The sequence below is a fragment of the Sycon ciliatum genome, chromosome 1, assembly GCF_964019385.1.
Source record: "Sycon ciliatum chromosome 1, ocSycCili1.1, whole genome shotgun sequence".
NCBI classification, from domain to species: Eukaryota; Metazoa; Porifera; class Calcarea; order Leucosolenida; family Sycettidae; genus Sycon; species Sycon ciliatum.
The window spans coordinates 20,067,510-20,095,312 of NC_088643.1; the positions used below are offsets into that span (position 1 = coordinate 20,067,510).

General features: G+C 46.2%; 2 protein-coding genes across 2 annotated transcripts; one reads left to right on the plus strand and one right to left on the minus strand.

Annotated features, from left to right (window-relative positions):
* Positions 1-791: 791 nt before the first annotated feature.
* LOC135817205 (cytochrome P450 4F12-like) lies at positions 792-3,213 on the minus strand. Its single transcript, XM_065330338.1, has one exon. The coding sequence runs from the start codon at positions 2,967-2,969 to the stop codon at positions 1,461-1,463; it is 1,509 nt and encodes a 502-aa protein (XP_065186410.1). The 5' UTR covers positions 2,970-3,213; the 3' UTR covers positions 792-1,460.
* A 476-nt stretch (positions 3,214-3,689) lies between these two features.
* On the plus strand, positions 3,690-26,668 carry LOC135817216 (uncharacterized). The gene is made up of 24 exons (XM_065330347.1): positions 3,690-4,020; positions 6,379-6,651; positions 7,125-7,199; positions 7,472-7,508; positions 9,276-9,374; positions 9,621-9,751; positions 11,322-11,411; positions 13,647-13,730; positions 14,343-14,449; positions 14,857-14,976; positions 15,260-15,333; positions 15,702-15,793; positions 16,175-16,252; positions 16,957-17,024; positions 17,640-17,683; positions 18,238-18,401; positions 18,878-18,989; positions 19,195-19,255; positions 20,437-20,707; positions 21,277-22,953; positions 23,656-23,889; positions 25,100-25,219; positions 25,635-25,678; positions 26,105-26,668. The coding sequence occupies exons 1-24, from the start codon at positions 3,880-3,882 to the stop codon at positions 26,142-26,144; spliced, it is 4,236 nt and encodes a 1,411-aa protein (XP_065186419.1). The 5' UTR covers positions 3,690-3,879; the 3' UTR covers positions 26,145-26,668.
* Positions 26,669-27,803: the final 1,135 nt, after the last annotated feature.

Consider the following 27,803-nt stretch of genomic DNA (forward strand, 5'->3'; position numbering starts at 1 on the left):
TCTCAAGAACCAGGTGCAGAAGTACTGAGATGCAAGGAAAACGTGCACGCGGGTACAAGACCAGTTGACATTAATTAAACAGCAATGCCCCATGTACAGGTATCCATTTTCTATAACTCTAGAGTTTCGTATTCAGAAGCACTTATCAGACGGGGAAATAATCAGGTCAAGCTATTTGCTAAAAAAAAAAGAGTAAATTATCGTGTCCGTTCCCGAAGGGAACTCACGACGGCCGCTAACACCCGGTAAACCCTAGCTAGCTATCATGGTATACGAGGTAGACGTTTGTAGGAGCTGTATCTAACAGCACCCCAACCTCTGAGCTGTGACAAACCTCACTCAGTGTTACAGGTTATTTTCGTGCTTTCTGTTGTTTTGCCTTTGTAAGTTTGTATACTGGATTGAGGAGTGCTGGTTTCGAAACTGGCAACTGGTTGAAACTCAAGGTAGAGCTGCTGGTAGCTCAAAGTAGAGTTTCTGGCAGCTCAAAGTAGCTGCTGATAGCTCAAAGTAGCTGCTGTTAGCTCAAAGTAGACCTGCTGTTAGCTCAAAGTAGACCTGCTGTTAGCTCAAAGTAGATTTGCAATACTGAATGGAAGCAATATGGCTCAAGGCAGAGCCCCAGCAAATAGCTAGATAAGGCCGGGCGCCATTTTGTGATTGCACGGCCAGAAAGCATATGACGTCAGTCTTGAATGCAGTGCAAAACATTGCAGTGCGGGCGCTAGTTCGGATTGGTGCTAACGAGTACTAGCACGGCTAGTACCCCAGTAACAGCGACAACAACTACGCCGAAGTAACACCAGAAAAATCACAACACCAACAACTACAACACAAATAACAACAACAACAACTTCAAAAAACAACAACACCAATAACAACAACAACTACACCAATAACAACAAAAATATTGACCATTGGCCATCGTGAGAATAAGAGATTTCAAACAAACAAAGGCCCAAGGCTGGTGAAGCTGATATCCTACGGCTTGGCGCATTATAGCACTAAAATAATAATAATAATAATAATAATAATGACAGTTCGCATTTCACTCATTGCATGAGGTCAACGCATCTGTTAACAATTTCGAGCCAAGCAGCTCTATCAGAAGCAGATTGCACAGCATCCAGAAGCGACAGATTAATGCATTGTAAGTCTTTCTTGACAACGTCGATCCATCTCAGACGTGGTCGTCCTCGGGGTCGTCGTATGTCTGTTGTGAAGCACTAAAAGCTACAAATAAAAAAGAAAGAACAGGCTGCCCGCTTGTCCAAGAAGGGCTATACTTTACTTCCTGCAACGCTCTCCTGAGACTACTTCGTCCAGAGTCCGACTGGCAGGTTTGTTGTTGTTGTAAGAAAATATTGTTTTGCTCTCTCACTCCCTCAGCGCCGTAAGTTCTTATCACCATGCATGTGTCGATTACTTTAGGTTCGGCTTGGAGCTTGATAGCCGTGACTCTAGAGTGCATGGAGAGTGACTGATATCCGCGGGATTGCCCGTGCAACTACACTACTTGTCCAGATGGGAGTCGGATTTGCCGGGTCTGGGGCGATTCTATAGCTGTACAGGATACAGGCCACCGCTGCTTTCAGCTCATCCATGGCCATCGCTTGCCCTATGCAGTTCCTCGGACCCGCGGAAAACGGAATGAAGGCGAAGGAGTTACGGCCAACACTCTGCTCGGCGCTGAAGCGATCCGGATTGAACTGCTGCGGCTCGGGCCAGTATTCCGGGTGCGTATGGACGTCGTACATTGAAACCTCGATATGGGAGCCTCTCGGTATCGTACACCCGTCCATGGTAATGTCTTCCGTAGCTGCTCGAGCCACTGCCGGAACTGGGCAGCTGAAGCGTAGGCTCTCCTTGATGAACTGTGTAGTGTAGATCATTTGCTGCAAATCGCCATGCTTCAGCGTGGCCGGCCCCGAGCTCAGCAAGCCTTGCACTTCCTCTCGGCATTTTTCCTGTAGATCGGCGTGAACAGAGAGGTGATGGATAATCCACTGCAGTGCACTTGCTGTTGTGTCATGGCCACGGAATAGGAACGTGTCCACTTGCTCGCGAATTTCAGTGTCCGTCAAGCCTTTGCCGTCTTCATCTTTTACGGTCAGAAGGACATCGAGAAAGTCGCGATATTGGTGCTTGTGCACTTGAGAATGGCTGTCCTCTTCCTGAAGGGCTGCCCGACGTCTTTCAATCAGCTTCTGGCTGACGGAGTGGACCAGCTCTAAGCAACGAGTGAATTCTTTTCCGTCGGCCGAGTTGAAATAGAGAAAATCATTGTGCTTCATGATGTGGAAAATTCGATCCATGAGCTTGTTTGTTAGCTCTGTAACAGTGGCTGCATACTTCGGTGCTTCTTCCTGGTCGCTTCCCTCTTCTTCTAGCTGGCAATTGGACTCGAATCCCATGGCACATCTCAACATCACGTCTAGCGTTAGCAGTGTACATGAAGCAGTTACGTCCACGCTCTCTCCTTTCACACACGACTCAGACCATTTCTGCAGCATGATGCCGCACGCATCCGTATACACCTCTACGTAGTCTCGCAGTATGTCAAAGTGGAAGCAGTGAGTGAGCAGTCGCCGATCTCTGGCCCACTTCTGCCCATTGCTTACCAATAGGCCTTCTCCCAGCCATGGCTTCAAGAAACCGTAGATGTAATCGTGCTTCGGAAGAGAAGACCGGAGAACTTCTGCGGCCGTGTCTGCATGACACAGCTGCACGATGTCCATCAAATATGAAATGCCGTATCGATAGAGTCTTGGGCATTTGGATCGCCATTTTCGCCGTCTTTCCAGGATCTTGCTCCGATTGGATAGGACTTTGACATGGCCGAGAAGAAAATGGGCTGGCTCCGGGACCGGTACAGATCTAATCATCCATTTGAAGCGCACGAACGCCCATAGCCGGGGTGTGAGCAATACAAACAGTGTACACAGAGCTAGGAACACCCAACCAACCATGTCGGACGCGGCTGTTCGCCAGGACTATCGCGTCTCTCTCCACCCGTAATAATCTGCTGCGGTGCCTATCGTCCCAGGATGCAACCCACTATACTAGTAAAGTAGTATAAATAATTACATGAGAGGTTGCACTTGCAGTGGTTAGCAAAGGTGACCAAAATGATTCATTTGGAAAGCGCAGTTTCTCCACCGAGTCAGCGTTCAGGTTATCTGATGACCCCCTTGGCCTTGCCTTGGCATGCTTTGGCAATCAATGCCTTGAGGCTTTGGTGTGAAACTCGTAGCAACGGCTCCTCCTCATTCATTGTTCCTCCTCCTGTCCGTTGTAATGATCATGATGATCAGGTAGATCTGCAGCTAGCTGTACCTGATTGACCATGATCAGGGAGTGATGAGTCGTAAAATACCTGACCGTAGGCTGACGACTCCCTGATTACTTCAATACTTGTACTAATGTCTTGTACTTGTAGTTGTAGGTCTACTTTGTAATGTACTTCAGGTACTTAGACCTGGCAGACTGTTTGACAGTACACATGCACACAGTGGCCTACTTAGTCTTTTGTAGGTTATGATTGCCCATGACAGTACATATTGATCACTAATTTTATTATGCATGAGCTGACATGTCATCGAGTGACGTTTTTTTCCGTGGCGGGAGCCCTGAGAATTATTTGAAATGATTATGACTGTGACACGTACAGAGCCCGATGAGCGAAATGTTGACACTATTTTCATAGTATTTGCGCGTGTGGCAGTTCTGGCAGCGTGAAATGTGTTTCGATCCTAACAACACCTACATATTAGTACTAGTACTAGTAGTAGGCTGAGACAAGTCTCACCGTTCAAGATGTTCTCCAGTCTGGCTGCTCGCACTTGCCTGGTGAAGTAGGCAATAACGCACGGAACCAGTATGTCGTTCCCTAATCCTAGCGACGGTCTGGAGAGGAGGGTTGCTGCTGCTTCTGGTACAGTGCCGAAGCCGTCAGAAGCCGACTTGAGGGAGCAACTCTTTGAATCGTTCAAAGACAAGGGCGTAGTTCGCTCCCTGAAGGTAGGCGCTCTCAACAAAAGTGTGTATGTAAACGTCATTCATAAACTACATTTTGTGAAAGAAGTACACTATTAAAAAGTGGGCGTGGAGACAGGAAACCTAATATCGATGAAAGTAAAGTGAGCGCACTCGTACCACAATGGAAACTCATACCACAATGGAAACTCATACCACAATGGAACATGAAAATCACATCACCTGAGAACGACGTTCAAATCTTTTAAAATATTGTTCTATTGTTCTCTGGTATGAGTGCGCTCACTTTACTTTCATCGATATTTAGTACAGAATTCAACACACCACACCACCACATAATCATTGCGCTCTTGGCCGATTCAAACTCTGCACTCACATCACCATCATCACAGCGAGGACGTTGTATTTCTCGCTGGCCGAGCGCAGCGAGATAGGCGAGAAATGATTTCTCGCGAAAATATTTTCAGTTGCAAATATGGCATCTGGTGTATTCTTTGTTGTCACTTCTTTTCATGACTTCTTCAGTCAGTTTTGAGTCTCACCAGTGTCCCTGCCCTCCCACCCTTCATTTCCGTGTATATTATCATTGCTTTTTATCACTGTTTGCCGTGATGTGCTTGCCATGCCTACATGATGCCTAATCGACATTGGGGATATACACCCAGTTTTTTCCTTAACAAATGCGTCCGTCGGCGCGAGGGTTTTTTCCCGGCTGGCTCGGTCCAGGAAAATTAATCTGACGGTCCCAAGTGGTTCTGCATCATGGCCTATTTCTGCTATCCACTGGCACGCCTATTCTATCTGAGACACTCTGTTCTCAGTCCTTGCTTCCATACCTCACTCGTTATCCGGTTCACATCTGGCTGCGGCCAACTACCCTTCACTTTGTGTGTTGTCGCTATTGCTGTCTATGTCTCTGTGTATGCCAGTATATGTGGAGCGAGAAAATTAGTACATTTTTAATTTATTATACCTTCAGTGCACAATATTACCGGGCATGGAAAGCGATATTAGAGTTGTAGCACTGTCAATCTCACTACACTCGAACATCTCTTATCCAGGCGCCTTGGGACTGGGCACTGCCCGTATCTCAGGATAACTCAACTATCATAGTAATTATACCATATCAGTTTTGGGATGAAGTTTATCTGGCACGCACATGCCCAGGATAAAGAAAGAATCCATTGATGAAAATGTGTGGATTACACAAGTTGGCAGTGACAAGTCAGCACTTGTGCATACGAAAAAGAGAAAAAAAAGGTTCAAAATCCCCAAATAATAATTCGAAGCAGTTTTGCCATAGGAACTCGAGCTGGAGGTGTCCGGTAGAGAGACGCGCCCGTACCCGAGGCGTCCGGATGAGAGACGTTTGAGCGTGCAACTAAACTTGAGTCATCACACTGCACATACTTGTGTCTCATTCCACCACGCCATGATTCATGATACGCCGCACTCTCGGCTGACCTGCTGTACTTGCAAACTACAGCCAATACAGCCAATACCTACAGCCAATACCTACAGCCAATACAGCCAATACAGCCAATACCTACAACCAATACAGCCAATACAGCCAATACCGGTCGACTATTACTAGATGACGAGGAGACTGACCAATAAGGCACTTGACAATGCGCTCCAACTACAACTCGAAGCAGCAAGACAACGCATCACCCAGCTAACTACTTGGCGGGGTCGGAAAAATCAAAGATTGATGCTGAAGGTGGAAGCTTTGCGGAAACGAAATGTACAAAACGAAACGCAAATGCAAAATGCATCAATCCAGACAGGGATCACCATAGCTCGTCCAGTGTTTTGTTGTTGCTCATCCACCGGAAAGTGTTTCGTTTTTCAAGTATCATTTGGTTGTTTGTGTTATGTGATAGCACTGAATTTTTTTGCCAGTGTAGGTTAAATAATATTGTAAGTCAACAAAATTAATATTCAGCGCACATTTATTTTCGGCTATTTTCGGCTATGGCGTATTTGGCCGAAAATTTGTTGCGGCCGAAATTTTGTTTTGCAAGGTTCAGTGTGAGAGTGAGTACAGGCCGAGAATTTAATGTGGCCGAAATGTGTTTTAGCCCTGGGAGGCCAAATTTTGAATAGACCCAAAAATTGTAGACTTACAGTACTCAATCTGCAGACTTGCAGTACACTATTTCCCCTATTATAAGTCGCACTCAATTATAAGTCACTCAATTATAAGTCGCACCCCCATTGTCAGGTTTGAGCCATATTGATTTGATATATTGACTTCAGTAGTAAGTCATGCTCGATTGTAAGTCCCACCCCCTGTTTTACCCTAGGATTTTGGTGTACAAAGGTGCAGTGACTTATATTCGGGGAAATACGGTACATGTTTTTTTCTCCTCTGTCGTACAGTCTCAGCTTCGCAATCGGCTGGCTTCAGACCTGCTCAGTACTGCAACGCAGGCAGCGGCAACAGCTGCGCAGGGTACTGCAGTTCATCCTACGTCACGGCGCTCAAGGCACCATGGTGCAGCGGCATCGTCATCGGCAGACAGCGCTGCTGCCGATCAGACACCGCTCAATCAGAAACTTTCCGATGCCCTGCTCCGTGAGCATCTTGAAGCAGGCGCCTACGACTACACACTGTCGGTGTTCATGGCTGAATGTGGACAGAGATATGAGCAGGTAGTTTGTGAATGGCAGGGTGTGCAAATCTCATTGCAGTGTAACTAGCCAGTAGATATACATGTAGGCCTTGTTGGCATGCTCTGAGGTGTTGAGATTGGCAGAGCTAAACTTAGACAATACGAAGGATCTAGTCTTGATACTGAATTGGTTTTCCATGTCAATTGTTGTTCATGGTGTGCAGTAGGGTATTCTTGCGATAGTTATGCAAGTGCAGTTGACAGCGTGTCCACTGGGTGCTTTGCAGCTCCGGTATTGCAAGCACCGAGGTGTGCATTGGAGAGGCAGTGTAGCTGAATTCATTGGCACGGTTGCTGTTTACTTGCCCAAGCTGCACATTTCAACTATCCTTTGTTCTTCAGAGGGGTACTGAAGAATTGAGCAGGCAAATCAGTTTGACATGGGGCTGCCCTTAGATTTTTTCTTTTGCTGTAAGAAGTTGCATTCTTGGCTGCATCTTGGTTTTTCAACAGTTCCTGGCGCTGAGTGATGTCCGGAAGCTCCTGGGTCTTCCCGATGGCAAGACACGTTCACGTTCTGCTAGGAAGGTATGGCGATGAACGTGTTGCGGATTTTAATTTACTTGTGTACGCAATCTCCGAACATAGAAGTTTGAATGTGTTAAAGTGTATGCTTGTTTGTGCATATTTGCATGTGGACGTGCTTTCTTTTTGAAGTTCCGTTGACCAACGAGTAATATTAACTTGTTATGACAGTGTACTGTATCCGATGCATTGATTTGTCATGTCCGAGATCCTGAAACTGCCAAAGTTATTTCTATTGGGTTTATTTGTTGTAATTTTTCTGTTGTCTACAACAGGCATCCAAGTCAAAGTCAGGCAGCAGCCAAGCAAAAGGTAGCCCTGGGTATTCACGTATTTGCTCGCGTCCTGTTGTGATCAGAATATTTTCTGCGTCTCACAACTTGCCGGTACATGTACACTCGGACGTCTCTTATCCGGGCACCTTGGGACCGGGCACTGCCCGTATCTCAGATTTTCCCGTATCTCAGGATAACTCATCTACCATGTATCATATCATGTTTTTAAAGATGTTTATTTGGCACATATTGCACAAATTGCACATATTCAAGATCCAAAAGAATCCATTTATAAAAATGTGTGGATAACACAGGTTGGCAGGGACAAATATGAATTGGCGCATACAAAAAAAGTTCTAACCACCAAACGTGAAGCATTTTTGCGATAGGAACTCAAGCTGAAGGTGCCCGGTAGAGAGACGTGCCCGCATCTGAGGCGTCCGGATAAGAGATGTTTGAGTGTACATGTATGTGGACTTTGCCGGAGAACTTGATGGCCTCAATGGGCTTGAAGCAGCAACTATTTGCAAGGTGAAGCATGAGCTTCACCTTTCCGGGTTCAACGCCACTTAAATGGCAACTGGGTACACTCCTAAGAATCGGTGCCATGGAGACAAGGGCTTTTATTATATCAATGAAGAATGTTAGTGAGACACGTGTCCACCTCACTAATACTATTCACCGCTCTAATAGAGCTCCTAAGAATATTGGATTGAACTGGGTCAAGGCCAGTCATTTATACTCATGATATAATACATGAACTTTGAGTACTGGTGAAGTACTTACCTCCCAGTACTTCTGACCTTGAGTTGAGTTGATGGTTGGCTTGTCTTTCATGCTCTCTTGTTGACACAATCGTCGATCCGGATATGGGCTACGGAGTGTTTCAACAGACTATGGAATAAAGCAAGGTTCAGGCTCTTTACGATCCAGAAAGTGTCTTCTTGCCTTTTCTTCAGGTGAACACCAGCAGAAGAAGATACTATCCAGTACATTACTCTTTTAAAACAGTGTTCAGGTGATATGTTTTGGAGGTTGTCACACAAGAAAATCAAACGTTTGCAAGCAGTAACGGAAAAAATTGCGCTGAGGCTGTTAGGTAGGACACCCGCACATTTTTAGTTTTGTTCATGTGTCGTCTATTGTTATCACAGTGCATATCACACTGCCGGATTACACCTCTTCACACATACATCACTAGTGCATAGCTGTAGGAACTGTTGTCTCTATGTGAATGAGAATCACTTTAGGACGCCCACAAACTGTTAGTTTGGTTCATTTGTCGTCTTTTGTTATCACAATGCAAATTGCGCCGATCACACCTCTTCACACAGTCATCTTTAGCGCATAACCGTGGAATTTGTTATGTTTCTACAAGTATGTGAGCAATTTTACAAATCTCTTTTGCTCCGTTTTGTGTTTGTTCTCGCTTATCAACCTGCTGCTTATAACACCTAAACCTTGTTTTTAATTAAAGAGTATTGAAGTATTGGTGAGCTTCTTCTTCTGCCAGTATCGACCTGAAGAGAACTGAGGCAATGAAAATGCGTGTGGAAACTTTGTTGTGTTTATTGTAAAGAACCTGAAGCTTGTTTCACTCCCGAGTCTGATTACATTTCTGTCTCCAAGAAGACTACTTAAGCGCTTTGTTTATGAAACTGCTTTTGCTATGCCCATGACATTCTTTGTCTCAAATCTCAAAATAAATCATATTGAACTGGTCTTTGTTGTGTACTCGCAAACTAAACATGCAGCAAAAAAACTAATGCTGTGCAATGTTGTATTCCCTCTGCTGTTGTTGTAGACTGTTTAGGTGAGCTCATCGAGAGTGCACTCCAGCGCCATGCCACTCAGAGGTCTTCGCAAGCCACCCAAACCGAGGAGGCTCCACGCAAGCAGCTCGGTAGGTGGTGCTGCTGCTGCTTGTCGAAACCCTTCTTGCCATGTCTCACAGCCATTTCAGTTCAGATGGGTGCGTGTTTTCAAAGATTTCGAAAGATCAAGAATGGCATTCTAATGTTGCTTTACCTGTATCGTACTGCCTGAAATACTCTAGCCATGGCATGCATTCTTGAAATCGTGATAACACGGGTATTCAGATATTATCTGAGGTTGACATCATGCTCTATAATTCAATTCTGGTATACAGAGGAACGAATGGCAGATCTGGAGGTTTCTTTCAACCGACGCCAATCACTGCTCGAGTCAGGTGCTGAGGAGCAGATGCTGTCGTTCCAGAATAAATGCCGCCAACAATGCCAGGAGGAGCTGCGGCGTTATGTAAGTACTGTGCTGTCGGTAGCCGAAGAACTGGGGGGTCTGCCTCCTAGCCTAGACCGGTCTTATTTTCATGTACTGTATTACAGTCTATGCACAGTTGAGTAACTGTGTATACATTCAGGGGCGTCGGAAGGTATTTTAGTGTGGTACGGTCAGGCATTCGAAGTACAATTTACTCGTGGGGAAGTGGTGGCTGAGCCGAAAATTTTGAAAATTTATATCCCAGACCCTGAGTGTATTCTATTGATTCACGGGGTACCTGGGGCAAAAAGTGGTACGGTCAATACCGTAGTGACCGTACCGTGTCCGACGCCCCTGACATTGGTATGCTGTGCTTGGTGAAATTCTAGCCTGGTTTTTTCGGCTCTCCGATCTTCGGCGTCTGACAGTACTCACGGCTGTTTTTTTGTGCGATTTCACGCCACTTAACAATATGGCCGCCGAAAGTCTCGATTGGGCTTCAATGGCAAGAAAATTTGAATTTTCAAATCGTCAGAACACGAGTAGGCCATGGTTTACCCTGGATATTGGAGACTAGTCAGCCCGGACAGCCCGGGGAACACGCTGATCAGCTGCGTCTTGTTTCAAGCTTTCCGCTCGTACCTCACATGACTGCCTTTCCTTCAAGAAACATTTGTTCTGTGTCGTACGACTTTGGCTTCGTTCTGGAATACTCCTTGTGTCGTCGCTGACAAACTCGGCTCCGAGAAGCCCTTCCCGATTTTTTCCCAGCTTAGATCGATTTTTTCCCAGGTAGAGGACTATCCTCTGGTTGTCTTCCCCAAGTGTCATTAGAATACGCGCGTGAACTTCTAAATACGCGCGACGAGTCAGGAGCCTGTTTTCTCTTGATTTGGAAGACAAAATGGTGTGGCCCTTTAGTTGCTGTTGAGTGTAGAAGGCTGCTTCCTGCTGTAAATTGCTTAGTCGGCATGTGGGATATTATAGAAGAAGACAGCAGCCGGCCAAGTGAGCTTGAAATTGTGATATCTACCCTATTGTGCGTTGAACGATTACGAAATGTCTAACTTGAATGTTGTACACGCGAGCACGCCAAGCAGAGGCTGACAATCACTGGCGAGATCAATCTCCAGACTGCCAGGAGTACTTCGAGCAAGTTTGAAGCGGAAAGACAGCTAACTGGGCAGGCCAGGACGCCTTTCCACCCTCTTTCTCTCTCAAATTGCCGAAAAGTCGAGTATCTCGCTCGAGCGCTTTCAAAACTTTTCACTTGGTTTCGCGTCCCAAATCGTGGAACCACGCGAGGATCGACATGAGTTTCTTGCAAAAACGCAAACTCATCGCGTATTTGTACTATTCGCACAATGTTACATAAATCGCACCGAACGACGCCATATTGATAAGTGCCTGTACGTGAACAGCCGTGTACTGTACTATACAGCTGTTATGCGTGTATGTCTTGTTTAAAGTGTCATAAATGCTGTTTTGCTCAACCTGTATACCTGATGGCAAGACTGGGACCAGCTAATGAGTTGTATTTGAATAACCACTACATTGCTTTTCTTCGATATTTGCTCATCCATTCCATTCTTGGGTGTTGTACGCTTAGAAATCCCAGTTTGCAGCGACCGAGCTTGCCAAGATGCAGCTGGAGGAGCGCAAGAGATATGATGACAAACTAAAAGCAATGCGCCAAGAGGTATGTCTCACAGTTGTATTCTGGATCAATGGATCATGCATAGTTTTGCAAAGAATAAGCTGACATTGGTGATGCTTTAGTGACCAGTACCTGATTTTGGTGAAAATACACTATTGGTGGCTCGGTGCCTACTAGTGCTCAGCACGCTGCCACTCAGTCAACATTGGGTTAATTACCGTATTATCTCTAATATAAGCACAGTCTCCAATAATAGCACGTCTCCAATAATAGAACACCTTGGGGCGGCACTCAAAAAACAAAGTGCTCAGTCTCCATTAAAAGCACACTGTGTAAATTCATTATCTGTACCGGCGAAAAAAAACCTAAAATGTGTGTGTCTGACATGAATTTGGCATGGCAACATGCCTCTGAAATGAGGTTGAAATAATAATGGAACAGTCTCCAATAAAGGAACGTCTCCATTAATAGCACGGGGCGGAGGTACATTGAAAAAATAAAGGACCGTGCTTATATTAGAGATAATACGGTATTTAAAAAAAAAATAACCTGGAGCCAGCTTTCTACCTGTGAAAATATTCCCAGTGTGCACAAGGTCTAGGGAAAGTGGTGTGCACAAGGTCTAGGGAAAGTGGTGTTTTTTTGTTTTTTTTTACAATGATCACAGCTCACAGGCAAAGACAAAAAATTGCATAGTGGGAGCATAGTGATGGTGAGGCTTTTTGCCCTCAGCCGACCTGAGGTCTCGACGTCATGGGGACATAAAACGCACCAAAAAAAAGAAGAAAAATGAAAGGAGTGACAGGTACATGATACGAAATGTTAGGAGGAGAGACAGTACATTAGAAGGAGGGGAATGATAAGAAAGACAGTGCTAGGAGGAGAAGGAGAGAAAAGAAGAACAGACGTTATTGGGAATAGTATGTGGAGCGGAATTTGGAAGTCATGGGGTGAGGCAGATATGATGCTGATGATCAGAGATGGTCATGTGCCCACGACCAGTCGTTGGTCTTCAAATAGCGGTTGGCTGCAACTTTGAAGTGTTGCAAGTTCTTGGTGCAGAAAGGACCAGAGAAGACTCCGGCGGGCAGCTGGTTCCAGACGGGGACAACTGCGTGAGGGTAGGCTCGACACAGGTTGTTGCGGGAACGGACTGGAAGTTCATTGGCCAGTTGGTGTGCGTGAGCATTACATCTCTGGAATGTACTACGGGTGGAGTGGACTGTTCGGTGTTGGGGCTGCTGGGGTGGCAGCATCCTCTGTAGAAGGGGATGCGCATCCGGACAATGCATCTTGTACAGGAGGCAAAGTGCTGCAACCATCCGACGAAGAGCAAGACTTGGCAGCCAACACATTGGGGCGATGGCACGGATGGCCCGGGCTTGCACACGGTCGAGTCTTGCAAGATGGGATGGGGCCGCTCCCATCCAGACAATAGGGCAGTACTCCATCACTGGGCGCACAAAAGCATTGTAGGCTTGGATGCGACCGGGCACGTCTAGGAGGTGGAAAGCCTTACGCAAAGCACCAAGTCGCTGTGTTGCCCGGAGGGCTACGGTACGAAGGTGGCGCCGGAAGGTAAGCTGACCATCGAAACTGATGCCCAAGATTTTGAGCTCCTCCTGTTCCGTCACATTTGATCCGTTGAAGTCAATCGGTGGCATGTCCCATTGGGTGCGGTGGAAACTGACGGTCAGTGCCTGGGATTTGGCTGGTTCAAATTTTATTTTCCATTCTGGACCCCAGCGGGAGATGTTGTTGACTGCTAGCTGGAGGGCTTGGTGTGCACAAGGTCTAGGGAAGTGGTGTGCACAAGGTCTAGGGAAAGTGGTGTGCACAAGGTCTAGGGAAAGTGGTGTGCACAGGGTCTAGGGAAAGTGGTGTGCACAAGGTCTAGGGAAAGTCCCAGTGTGCACAAGGTCTAGGGAAAGTCCCAGTGTTTCATAACTCATCTCTATTATTAGACTCAGGTGGAGAGCCAAGGATAAATGTGTAAGAAGAAAATAGGACCAGAGAGCCGTTGGTCAGTGCCGTGCAATGTTATCGCATGAGCTGATTGTAAAGTAACTGGTGGTGTTAGTTGATACTATAGGATAACTTGCAGCTCTTTGGTCCTCTTTTCTACATCTCTATAATCCTATTATTTTGTGTTTAGTGGGCTATTCTGTTCTACCTGTAAAGATATTCCCAGTGTGCACAAGGTCCGGGGGGAAGTTATGTTTCCCAACTGATCTCTATTTTTCTCTATTGGGCTATACTGTTCTACCTTCCATCCAGTATGAGCAGCAACACCGCAACAAGATGCAGTCCATGCACATCCAGGAGCAAGAGGCATCGCTCATGGTGAAGAAAAAGCAGCAGGTTAGGGGCATCATATACCGCCCTAGCCTATTCCATATGAGTGCGATTGTTGTGCATTCTCTTCATGCTGAGTATTGAGTAGTGAAAACTGAGGCCAGCTCACGATATCAGTTGTGGTTACTGCCACCCTACATATTATGGTATTTCATTATTGCTGGCAGTAATATGATGACCCAAGAGATGTTGAATAATTACCTAAGTAAGTATTAGAGGACGGAATCTTTGCTGGCTCTGGCATACATGTGGCTGTGTATATGCGTGTGATGAGAGTTCAGCTCCCGTCATTCCTGTGTAGCTGTTGACATATTTGATATGGTGCTATCTAGTCACAACATCGTTATCTATCAGGCTACATACAGAGTCAGTACAATGTGCGGCCAGTCGGTGTGTTGTTACTGGTGCCACTTCATGTAACCAACTACATTTCAGGTGAAGAGGCGTAACTAAAAAATTAATGGCTGTAACCTGTTCATCAGGATTGTAGCAGGCCCACTTCTGGTATTGTTCAAAGTAGCAGTACAAATTGGTCAAATAGCGACGGCTGTCTGAGATGTAACACCTGTCTCCCTTGGCTCACTGGTATCTTTCTACAACATTATCTTTCTGCTGTAGGAGCTGGAAGGCGAGCTATATCAGCAACGCCAGGCACTGCTCGAACAAATCGAGCATCTGAGAAAGAAAGAAGCGGGGGTGGAAAGGGAGTCTGCAAGTAACGAACAGTAAGCCTATTGCAGCTGCAACTTGGCATTTAGTGGTACATGCATAGCATGATGCCTGGTTTGACCATACAGTAACCAAGTAGTGTACCAACCTGAAACGGAATTTCCCATTGCTCGAGGTGACGTTTTCGAAATGTAGTTTTACTAAATTTTAGTACAAGGAAACTGCCCACACTTGATCCATAATCTTGACCGCGAGGCGTCTCTACTAAGGCAGACAGAGAAGTACATGTAAGAATTACATGTATATAATTATTGCTCAACAGTTACTATACTTCACATATGCATGTAATCAGCTGATGCAAGTCACTGCTAAACTAGCAGATGTACTTGTTTCCATATTGTGATGGCACTGAGCTGCTTTGTTGATAAACATTGATAGTCTGTCTTGTTGATGTTCCTTTCAGGAAGTTGCAGAGCCAACTGACTTCCGTGGAAAGAGAAAGAGACCAGCTGAGCAGGGATCAGCTGCGCTGCAAGCAGGAGAGTGAAACATTCCAGCAGCGTGTACAGGCTGAAGTGCAACGGTACATCACATAACTGCATGATTGTGTTGTCTGCTGCTGCTGCTCCTCTCTGGCGTGGTGCCGTTTTTCCTTGTCAGCTCATGTCATGCAGTTCCGTCACTCCTTGAATACTGTACCAATGCTGCATGGGACACTCCCTCCTATAGTTCATTGATGTTCACAGTTCATGCTTACCCATATTTTGGCATAATGTGTTTGTAAGACAGTGGAGGAATGTAGATATGCTAACTCTAGGTTGTACAACTCACTTTTGACATACGCGTTCATGTACTCTGTTATCTAGATCTCAGCTGCGGTTCGAGCAGGAGCTACAAGAGAAGACTGTTAGACTGGAGTTGGTGCAAGGAACACTGAAAGGTGTGGATTTGTGCCTGCTCTGATTGATCATGCTTCACACAAACTTAATGAGTCAGAAGTCAAGTGCACTGCATCATGCTTCACTTACCAGCAGCATGATCTGTATGATAGGCACACGACATCAGTGGGATTTGCACACCCCCCCCCCCCCCCCCAGTTGCTCATATGCCATAATATAAAGAATGCTTACCAAGGGCTCCTTTTTCAGTTTTCTCCGTTGTTTCTTGCTCCATTGCACTTTGATGCTGTCTATTCACTGTTAGTTTCCAAACTGGAATCCGAGAATTCATAGCAGTATCATGAGAATGGAGCCCTCCATGTACCTGCTCTCTTACAATTTTTTGTTGTGTTCAAATTTTGATTCTCAGAGCGAGATGAGGAGTTGTCACGGCGGGGAAAGACGTTTGAAAAACTCTCATCGGAACTTTCATCCGCTAGAGAAAGACTCCTCGAGACACAGGTGAGACCATTCTTCTTTAGAAATGGATCACGACCAAACAGTTGCTGAATAGATACTGTTGGTCGGTATTAAGTAGTTTGACAGCTAGTGATCAAGCATTTTACTTGGTGCAATACCTTGGTGTATGTCCTGTGCTTGCCTCACCGTTGTTTTAAGACTTAAAACCAATGAAATGACACCACACCAAGTCTCTAGCCCGGAAGCATGTACTTTTCACTCACAGAGCAACTGTTCAGTACATGGGGTAATGGTCTACTACCAGAGCAGTCACACTCGAGATAACGTCGTGCAAACTGTGTCGAACCCCTGTATCCAGTGCATTATGATCACTCTTTGCCACGATGGTGTTGTTGATGTTCTTGTCTTGTTGTCACTGTACAGGATAAGCTGCATAGTGCAGTTGAGAACCATCATCTGACTGTTCAGCAGCGTGACAACTTACAGGCGCAGTTCACCGAGGTAGGCTGCCTAGGGGCAACATTTGTTTGTAGTTGGGTTTTCTGTATAATGTTATGGCATGAGCTGATTGTCGAGTATCTGGTGGTGTTAGTGGACATAATAGCGCAATTTGTAGTTCCTTGGTCCTTTTCTTTGCTAGAAGTTGGCGTTTTGTTGGGCTTTTTGTTAGGCTTTCGAAGTTCTGGCTCTCCATTCCGTCAGTCTCCATCTTCATTGTTTTGATAGCTTGTATGCTGTAGAAGAAGCAAACGATCTGGGGACAAACTTATGTGAGCCAGATAGAACAGCACCAGTATCCATTTAGTTCTAGACTCCATAATTCGTGGCCTGTCTCTCCTACGACACGTCAAATATATCGTTGACGGTTGTTCCGCTTTACTTGTGCAGTGCTAGCCGGTGTGATCTCCAGATGGCAGCTGCAACCTGGTTCACCGCGGAGTCAGCTACTTTAATCTGCCTGTGATAACCTTGTGGAGACTAACCCACATGATAATGGTGATGCTTGTTTTTCATTATGAGGGTTCACGAATTTATCTACCCACTTTTAAAAGAACTAAAATTGTGAACGGTACCATTCGGCTGATTCTTTTAAACCATTCGGCTGATTCTTTTTGAGTTCTATGTATTTCACTTAAGAACTCTTAGAACATTGCTAGAGGTCACACTATGTGTGTGCTGCTATGCTGTCCGTGTTGTCCGTGCAGGTGAAGGACTACGGGATGCTGAAGGAACAAGTGCCCTTGCTGCAACGAGAGCTTGAGTCCGCAAATCAGTATGTTGCTCTGATCGTATGCATGTCGATGTTGTGGCTCTTGTGCGCCATTTCCACCTCACATGACCAGGACAATAAGGGGTACAATAGAGATAATGAAAACTTTGGGAGAGAAAGTATGCACTATCCAATAGTTATGTCTCTAAATCTTATCTTCGGCAAGGACTCCCTGCAAGACCTTGGACAACAGACTATCTGTCCTAAAATGCAAATCTGTTGCAACTTGTTATATGCAAGTTCATAATATCTAATCTCAACGAACATTGTTATGCCTGGGGGAAAGACCACCAAACATGGACAACAATTTGAAGCAAAGGAATCAGCAAAGGATTCGAATGGATCCATTTTCTATGGTATTAACAGTGACCTAAAACTGATGGCATAATCGATATGCTTTAGTGTACTGTAGATGCAGTGATGTAGCTTGCGAGTTATCCTTGAGCCATCTCCAGGCATTGTTTCCCTGGAAACTGCAGTCGATGAATTCCACTGGTATTCTACTGCAGTATCAAGCTGTATGCTCAACACTCGGTGCATCTTACCTGTGCATCGGATGTCTTCTTGATTTCACAAATTGTACTTGCATGCCCTTTTCGTGCTCGTCTTGTACCACAGGAGAGCTGCCGATGCCAGGGATGCATTGCGTCAACAGCAGAAAGGTTCGTATACAGTCATGTACATGTATTGTGTTCTACGAGTACAACTTTTGGTATCTTACCAATATCCAGATTGTTAAGGGTCAGCAGCTTCCCATTCCATTGAACAGCAGCCACTCTGTACATTCCACTAGTTGCAAGGAGCACTACAACCAGGATCAAGGGGAGCCATTTCCACTCCACACAACCAGCTGACTGCTTGCAGCGTCATGGGAGTCATTGAAATGATCATGATTTTTTTCGTTGTCAATCCCAGCATAGCGCATCCTTTTCAACTGGCTACCATTGACCGGCTCAAAAGATACTATTATCACTTTTCTTGATGTATCTTTCCTCTTCTCTGATAACCAAACAAAAATTAATCCAGGACAGGGATTAACTACCTCAGTAGTTACGTGAACATGTGACAAGTGTTAACTGAACACCACATGACTGGACTTGGCTAGGGGCACGGAAAAATGTCAAAGCCACGCTTGCCTCTTGATCTCCATGCCCTGAACATCTTATCACCTTACTCATGTTGTTTAGATAATGCTATGCTATTAATGTACACACAGGTCACCAGAGTATCGTGAAGGAGCTGAGCACCAAGCTATCCTTATCCTCGCCGGAGGTGGCACTGCTGAAGGACGAGCTGCAGCATGCCAAGGATGAGAACCAACGGCAGGCCATCATCGCCAAGGAGACGCAGCAGATGCTTATGCAGCGTCTCCAGCATGAGGTCAGGACCCTGATTTTTGTTAACAGTCTATGCATGTAGCATTGCTCCCGCATCACTTGCTACTGCATTCCATGGTGGGCATGGGAACTTGCCGCAACTTCCTGGTTATTTCCAGAATAGCATTAGCACACTGCTGATTACATTACCTTTGCGGCCCATGCAGTATTCACATGCATTGTAGGACAGTCTGTACTCGTTTGTCATGCATTGCCATGGCGACTGTACCTAGAATTAGCATATGTGTGTCTGTGTGTGTGTGTCTATGTGTGTGGGGGCATGTGTGTGTATATATGTGTGTGTGTGTGTGCCGGTGTGTGTGTGTGCCGGTGTGTGTGTGTCTGCGTGTGTGTGTGTGTGGGGGGGGGGGTATCTAGGGGTATGTGTGTGTGTATGTATGTGTGTGTGTGTATGTGTATGTCTGTGTATGTCTGTGTGTGTGCCCGCGCGCGCGCGCGTGATTGGATGATTATTTACAGGCTGAGAGATCAGGAGAAGCGGCGCGGCAGATCCAAGAACTTCAAATTCGTGAGAAGGTGTTGCAGCTAGAGATTGAGGACCTGAAGAAGCTGCTGTCCCAGGCGGAATCGGGTAGGAAACGTTGAGACTGGTGCCGACCTATTTTGAGTGTGTGCATACACGCATCTTTGATTCCGTGACTTACCTACTTTGAAGTATTAGTGTCATATCACAAGTGAAAAAAGGAGAAGGACAAAAATACCACGAGTTATGATCATAAGTGGTCATTTATAAAGTGATTTTTCTTCTTTTCTTCTTTTTCCCTTTTATCTGCCAGCAATGGCTCGACCAAACTTTGCAGATACAAGGTTTCGAGGCTCAAGCTATGCTCATAAAAGGTACTTTTGCAAGCTATGTATGTATCACATGATGTCTTTGAGTGGTATTCGTGGACAGCAATAAGTTGAAAACCACTTAGAGAAGCACTCAGAATGGCAGATTGGAAATGTTCCCCAAATACACTTCACATGTTCCTATCCATGGAGGAGAGGTTGCTGGATCCAATCCTGGAATGTTCGGATTTGCGACATTTCGATATTTCGACCACTCCTAGATCCACACAACCTTGATGAAAGTGGAACTACTGTAGCCAGGAAAGTAATGGGGACCAAAATCAATATGCCGCTTGCCTTGAAATGGGCATCACCGACACCCCTATTTCCATAATTCATGACATGACCATGAAGCACACTATTTTACCCTTTATTCCCGAAGCTATGCAAAAGACGTTACTTTAGTAGCATTTGGCACTAGCCAGGGTCCACACCGCTGTATATGTACCTGTGTGTGTGTGTGTGTGTGTGTGTGTGTGTGTTTGTTTCTTTCTTTCTGGCGTTCGGCATGCATGACGCTATCCCATACATGTCCCGTACTGTACCCTCAAAGACAGTTGGCTACCATATTCGAATAAAGCTGTCAACTACAGGATTATTCCGTGAAGCAACTTGGAAGAATGTGTATGTATGCGAAGTGTATCGAGGGAATGCATGCAGGGCGATAGTGCGGGTTCGAACCCCAAGTTATGTGTTGAAAAATAGGAAAAATGAAAACTTTATATGCTAGCACCGTAGCGTAATAGTAAAATAACTAGCTTGGTAGAATGTACCTGTCTGGGAGCCCAGGAGCCCTCGCTATGCTTTGTTTTTACCTAGGTCGTCATGTGTGTTGTTCGAACTGATAGAAACGTCTTTGCAATACGATCATCGAGCACATGTTTTTGTATTGTAAAGACGTTTCGAACAACACACATGGCGACCTAGGTGAAAACAAAGCATGGCGAGGGCTCCTGGGCTTTCAGTTCCCAATTAGGGACTCGACTCTGACAGCATAATGCTGGTGCACTCTTTAGTTGGGTCTTCCGACCTCCCCCCCTTAGTCTTATGCCCTTACCTCAGTCCAACACTAGCTGAGGCGGAGGGCATCTACCATTGGTTTGTTCACTAGTGCTGAGTTTCCATTTGCTATTGAATTTGTATCAGTGAGTCCTTTGTATGCCTGCATGTTCGTACCACATGCACAGTCTGGCCCAACCGTACGGGAACAACACCAGCGAGACCAGTGGTGATGATTCAGCAGCGTGGGTAAGAAGCCACAGGAAATCGGCCCACAAACACGCCAGCATGAGTAAGCCATCCGTGCAACAGGCGACGTTGACCACAGTGCCAAAGCATGTGCCACGGGCTGAAGTTTCGGACGTGAATGACGATCTCTCCGTCTCAGATCACTGGTCTCTACACAGGGATTCTGTGTCACATCATCAGTACTTCAGGCAGTTGGAAAGAGAGGCTGAGGTGTGTTCAAGAACCTTTAGGGTACTACTCTCCTTTATAGTCAAGGGTGGGTGTGGGGAGAAATACTTTTAGTAGAACCAACGGCGTGGATATTCTTTTGCTAGGTGACAAACGTGACACGGCTTATGCAGTGATATCATCATGAAGTATACACATCTGGCTGTGATCTAGTTTGATTTAGAATAAGCCCCTTGAATGGGTATGGAAAACGATATACCCAACCCTACTGATGAGGGAGGCATTTCGACATGCAATAACATGTAATGTATGTGCTGGTATCATGCCATAGAAAGAAGCCTGGGAGGACTATTCTGCATGTATTTTATTGTATTTTATCATTCTACTTGTGCATTCCTAACAGACCCTAAGGTCTTCTTACAGGGTGCCCACGGTGCATGTATGTGTTGAGTTCCTGGCGACATGAATTGGGGATATGACTAGTGCGAATGGATTCGGGAGCGCGTTAAAGCAGTCAGCATGGAGGAATGCACTAGATTTGTATCCAGGTTGAGTGTGCACAATGGGCTAATCAACAGTTTGACTTCTGCTCTGTTTTGTCATCTTTTCAGGAGCTTGAGCAGTCCTACAAGGAGTTTGAGCGGCGTCTGGAAGGGCGCAATGCACCAGCAGACATACTGGATTCACGAACCCATGTTACAGTACCACTGGATCCATTACCCAACCCCTACAGTGATTCTATTGGCAAGCCGGCTGGTTTATTGAACAGTGAGCCTAGGTCTGTGCGCTTCCCGCCGAGTCCTACACGGCCTGTGCATTTCAGCAGCTCATTTTCTCGTGATGTTGATGTTAGTTTTATTCCGCACACAACGGTCATTCCTACCACCAGCATGTCTGTTTCACAAGGTCCAGTGTCGACGGCAACCCAGTTATACAGCTCCCCTCCACTCGGAAGATTAAGAGCAGCACAAGCCGCCGCTCCTCTTGATAGTCACAGCCCTCCATCTGGATTATCTCAGTTATCAGCCAGCAACATAGGCGCACACCAAGTTGAGAGCACTGCCAGATTCCGATCAAGACCGCGTATTCCCCCGACAGACACTGCATCTCATGATGAACGACAGCCAACATTGCAGTCTTTGGTTCAACGTGATGTCGCCGGTGCTTTAACGACTTCTCCTGTTCCTAAGTTGTCCACTGGCAGTGTGAAAGCAATGGCTGCTGCAGTGCAGCCCAAGGAACCATCTCTTAGCACCTACGCACGGTCTGCTGCAGAACACAGCGATCCTGTAGATGATACTGGATTACAGTTCCACACAAGACAGGTGGAAGATACACATTCAATGGAGAAACAAGACAACCAGTTGCCCGAGGCAAATCGGCAAAGCAATGCACAAATGGTCCATTCCGATACGGGAGCAGCTGTCAAGCGCCGACCGAAACAAACTGACTCGACCAGGACGGAATCTCAGGATGAACACGCAACCAAGCTGGATAGCGATACATCTATCAGCAGTGCTGAGTTTCAACGTGATAGCACTTTTGCTAGTCCACAATCCCAGCCAGTTGACGGCGATGTGAAAGCCTCAGGTGATGCTGACTCCCTGGCTAGTTCCATCAGTGCATCCAGTCTCCGGTCCACCGCAACACCTGCACTGTCTGTTATACCGACTCAAGCAGCGCTGCGTCCGGCCCAGTCAGGTGGAAACATCCAAGCTGATCCACCCAGCCCTGCAACACAGCCTCTCACAGTTGGCGCCCACCCTGAAGCACCAGTATTGGATGCCACCAGTGACGTTGATCAGGACAGTGTTGATAATTTGCCACAGAAAAACCCAATAGTTGAGGCAAAGCAGGTAAAACCAGCAGTAGAAGCAGCAAGTGATGACAGCGAGTCAACATTAAGCGAACCAGCAGTAGCACTTGATCAGGCCTGGAGGAAATCTACAACGGCCCCTATCCAGGCTCCACAGCTAACTCCTCAGAGCCGACCTACAGCTACGGTTAACCAGCAGCCTGCACCGCAATCCTCGTCCGAGTCACAGACTAACAGCTGCTCCACATCCGTGTCAGAACCAGCAGAAAGTGCTCATGACAGCTCTCTTCCCCAGCTGACGTTACCAACACATCAAGACCCTGCGCCAGCCATTGACACAGGCGACACAGCCAGACTGCAAATGGAGAGGCGGCGCGAGGAACGTCTCCAAAGAGAGCGAGAAGAAGAAGAGCGTCTCCTTGCGGAGCAGGAGGCTCTTGCACAGCTCGAAAGAGCAGAAGCACTTGCACAGGTATGTGGAAGGGTGTAGTGAATTTGCTACTTTCACTTCCTTCATTCCCTCATTCTTTTTCATGTCTACCACAGAGACCTTTTGCCATGGAATCATGATTTCGATATTGGAATCGGAGGTAGTTGCTAAGGAATTTACGGATTTAGAGAAAAGAATTAGCTCACTGCCTTACATAAGATGTATATAGAGGTCATCAAGGCATAGCTTGGAGTTTCATGGCTTGGCAACCAATCATCAGTTCACTGCCTTATACAGCATATTAGAACAGCACTGGGACATCAGTGCTGAATACTGTATAGCAGGAAATTTTCGGACGGAATTTATTTTCGTACGATTTCGTACACGGCCTCTTTTGTACTAAAATTAATTCTGTGCTAAAATTTGTTCACGTGAAATTATGTACTTGTACACTATACATGTGTACATGCGTTCTGCATGCAAACACATGTATTTAGCATGCAGCACTGTACGAAAATATAATCCGCACGAAAGGTCGAAATTCGGCTTTGTCCGAAAATATTTCCGTCCGAAAATTTCCTGCTATACAGTACTTGGATTCCAGCGGGCTGGTTCTTGTGTAGTCACCGTGAGGCCTAGAACTCAGGTTAGGCATTCTGTGAATATTTATTTATGTTAAAATTAACTTGTACAGTATGGCCTTGCACAGTGTTGCTGATGGTTTCATTGACATGTCTAATGCAGGTGGAGCAACCATCATCTGTTGACAAAGGCACGCTGGAAGTCGACGAAGATGTTGAATCATCACTTTCGGAGCTCTCCTTCAGCAGCAAGTCTGCATCCAAGTCATCTCTGCGTAGTTCCGGAGGGGATGGCGGTGGCAGTGGTGGAGGTGTTGACGCCTCCATGCAAGCTTACATGCAGCTTGTGGCAGAGAGAAGAGCGGCAGAGGCGTCCGAGGCACAGGGTGCTGGAGTGGTAAGCCAAGACTCTTGTGTACCAATACCATTGTGCTGCGATTGGAGGAAGTGTTATTTTAAAGGGGAAGTTAAGGCAAAAATTAAAATTTCACCAGTTGTAGTCTTCGGGGTGCTGAGTCGAATGGTCTTGGTCCGAGAAAGCTGAGACGCTCCCTTCCTACTTGAATCCCAATCGAACTCGCGCACTTCCACCGAAACTGGGTGACTGCGCCCTACTAGATGGGGATTTGTATGCAAAATGTCACTAAAAGCGCCGTTTCGTTCTTATAAAAGCACGGATGACCGCGATTGGCCCATATGTTGTAGTCTTTTGGACGCTGAGTCGACTGGTTTTGGTCCGAAAAGGCTGCGATGCAGCGTTCCTCCTTTATTCCCAATCGAACATGGTTGAACAAGTGGTCACGTGCTCCTGGGTGCCCAAATCACCTGGTCACCACGCCAGCAGGCGACAACTTTCACACCAAGGTTCAACTCGAGTTCAACTCGAGTGACAGGACTGCACCCAAAAAAGGTCAAACAGGCTAGTAAGTTGTACCCTGCAGGCACGGTGACCAGCTGACTGGTGTACGCAGGAGCACGTGACCGCTTGTTCAACCATGTTCGATTGGGAATAAAGGAGGAACGCTGCATCGCAGCCTTTTCGGACCAAAACCAGTCGACTCAGCGTCCAAAAGACTACAACATATGGGCCAATCGCGGTCATCCGTGCTTTTATAAGAACGAAACGGCGCTTTTAGTGACATTTTGCATACAAATCCCCATCTAGTAGGGCGCAGTCACCCAGTTTCGGTGGAAGTGCGCGAGTTCGATTGGGATTCAAGTAGGAAGGGAGCGTCTCAGCTTTCTCGGACCAAGACCATTCGACTCAGCACCCCGAAGACTACAACTGGTGAAATTTTAATTTTTGCCCTTTAAGTGAAGGATTTTACAACAGTAAATGGATACTTATCAGCTCTATATCTGACATAAGAAAATTGTGGACATCACGCAATTGCATAATAGAAAGAAATGGGGTCTGTCAACTGATAGCCGCTCATCGTGGTAGGTATTCCATAACGGGCTTCACATGCAAATTGAGTGTTCTCTAGCTAGTGCCCTCCTCCATGATGCAGTAACCCAGGCCACTGACTGAACAGTTGTACTAGTCAGTAGGTTAGCTTTGCAATTATAATCACAACGAATTCTCTTTGTGCCTGCCTTGTTGATAGAAACAGTCCGGCTCAGTGGCACCACAAGCAAAGCCAAGCAGTACTGTAGTTGCTGACCAGGCTCAAGCACCCGCCGCGGCATCATCACCACCAGTAGCAGCAGCCAAAGACAACGAGGAGGTATGGAAGGATCCTGACCATCCTCTTGTGCTAACCAGTTTTGACAACTATTGAAAAGCTGACAGGATCCCTTTTCTAAATGATCTGTTACAACTTGATGTGTCCCTGTGTAGAGATTTCCCATCGTTATTATAGATTAGCAACACAGGCAAAAACGTTTCAACGAACCATACCGGTTTTGGAACAGGAATATGTTGTCTTAATCCTTATTAACACAACAGTCCATCTGTGACTCCCACCCCACATTAAAAGTTCCTTGAGGCATGGGAACTGTGAACTGTAGTAAAATCAGAACAGAATGATAGCTTCTGGGGTCTTGATGGTACATGGGAATTCAGAGCTACTCGGGCTGTGAATAACTACATGCTGCTCCTCAGTGTTACATACGTCGAGTTTTATGTTGTGCATTGCACAGGACTGGAGCTTGCCAGAGGATTCGGTCATCGACAACCTGGGAAGGTGAGCATATCATGCGTGTGTCCTGCCTGTCTCGGACCAACACTATGTCATCCGATGAGAATAAAAACAGTGCATGGATTTGGCTAACAGTTAGAGCTGATTGTGTCAACTATGAAAGTAACTCACCTTTCGTTCAAGTTGCAGTTCTCAACAGCCGTAGATTCTACTGCTGTTGAGAACTTCAACTAGACGTCAGATGCATGCCGGAAGAAGATGGCGTATACCTGTACTTGCCTCCAAAATGATAGCTGGTCGACCTTTTCGGGGAATGCACGGCTGCATATGTGTAGCGGGTGGCTGGTGCATGTCATTCATGGTCATGATGTGCATGCTGAACCTAGGTCGAAATGTTTAGGGGGTTTACGTGCACCCCCCCCCCCCCCTCCCACGTGCATCATCCATTCTTGTTTCTGTCCATTGCTTCAGGTGGCAAGGAGAATCTGACAAGGATGACTCGGAATGGTGAAAGCTAGTACGCTTTTGGTGCAGTACACAAGCTGCACTTTTCCATAGCCATTCCGCACAGAGAAGAGGCACTGATTTGGTAGAATTTGCGGACAAGTCAACCCGATCACACCCACCTGATGATTGTATAGTACTCTTCGAAGAAATAGAGAGGAACTGAAGCAACTTGCAATATACATAGAGAAGTGGTCATACTAGTAATGCAGAAAGGTAGTATTTGTGATATTTTGTTAGTGCACAGGCAGATCTACTGCCTACTGGAGCGGAGATCAGGTGGGCTTTATACAAGGCAGTGCAGTGGCAATTCGGGCTGCACTGCCGCTGACGTGACTGTGCCCTGAACAATGTGGCAGTCTTTATGAATATGAGTTTAATTCTACATGCAACGCCATTGTCATTTCCCTGCCGTACAGCCTGAACCTCCAATATCACACTGTCGTATGCATGGCGTGGTAACATGCTAATCCCGAAACCTGTGGCTGACTTTATAATTTGTTTGAAAAATTCGGCAGGTTGGGTCTTCTTTCTGCTTTGGCCAAGCTGATTGGGTATGTGCAGGAGTACGGTTGTCATGTACTCTTGCCAGGTGTGTGTGTGTTTCTTTCTTCTCTGTCATACCCTGGTTGCGTACTGTGGAGCTGGGGCAAAGATTGGGGTATGGTGAAGATACTACTTAAGTCCTTGAAGGAGATCAACCTGTTCGTGTAGATCTACCAGTCAAGACGGTGGCATCAAAGTAAACAGCTGGTGTCTCCTGCAGTCTTCACCCCTACCCACTACCCAGTATGATCCTGTAACCGTCAAACGCAAGTTCCTGAGGTTTATGACCATGTCAGATGTGTCACACAAAACGTTTGCAACGACACCTGTTTGCCATTGCCCATCTGCCTGCAGGTCCCTATGCTCCAAGCTGCTGCTAGCTTACAACAAAGCGGGCACTTTTACTTCGTTCAGAGGAGCATTGCTGCAATCCGGGGGTGAAAAACTGTTTTCAGCCCCTGCCTGGGTATCCTCGAGCCTCCTCATTGACATGCATACATCATGTACATATCGTCATTCAAATAATTTCTAGCTTCAGAAGCATGATGAAACTGACTCAGGAACGGTTGAGCTCACAGACAGTACGTAGATCTACAGTAGTTGTAGTATCGAGCGCGAGTGCATCCATTGCACTCTGATTTTGTGGTCAGCCTCGCACATCACAGTCATTGAGAGTGAGACTAATGTCGTGGTCCTCAATGAAATCCGGTTCACAGCAATTACCAAGAGTCCATAATCAGGACTCTTGGATAGCGTCCTGTACTTCGACTTATACCAAATGCCACATAACCGTGTTGCTGTTTCTTGCGATGTCAAAATCAGAACAGTGGCCTGATGTAGATCTACGAGTTTCACTTGACACAGCTGGTCGGATCACCCCGAGCGCACGACCAAAATGAAGATGGCCTGATGCCGTGATGGGTCTCGGCTTTTGTTTGTCAGCCTGACGTAGTCTGTTGATTTCACATCGGGCGGCACACAGCTCTCCAACTCTCAGCTGCTCGAGCAAAATCTCTAATAGGCCCCGTGGCAATGTGCAAGATTCCCTCAAACAACGAGAGACAACTGGGCAGGAATGCGCATAATTATGACTCCTGTCACAGTGTCAGGCTAAGCCTAA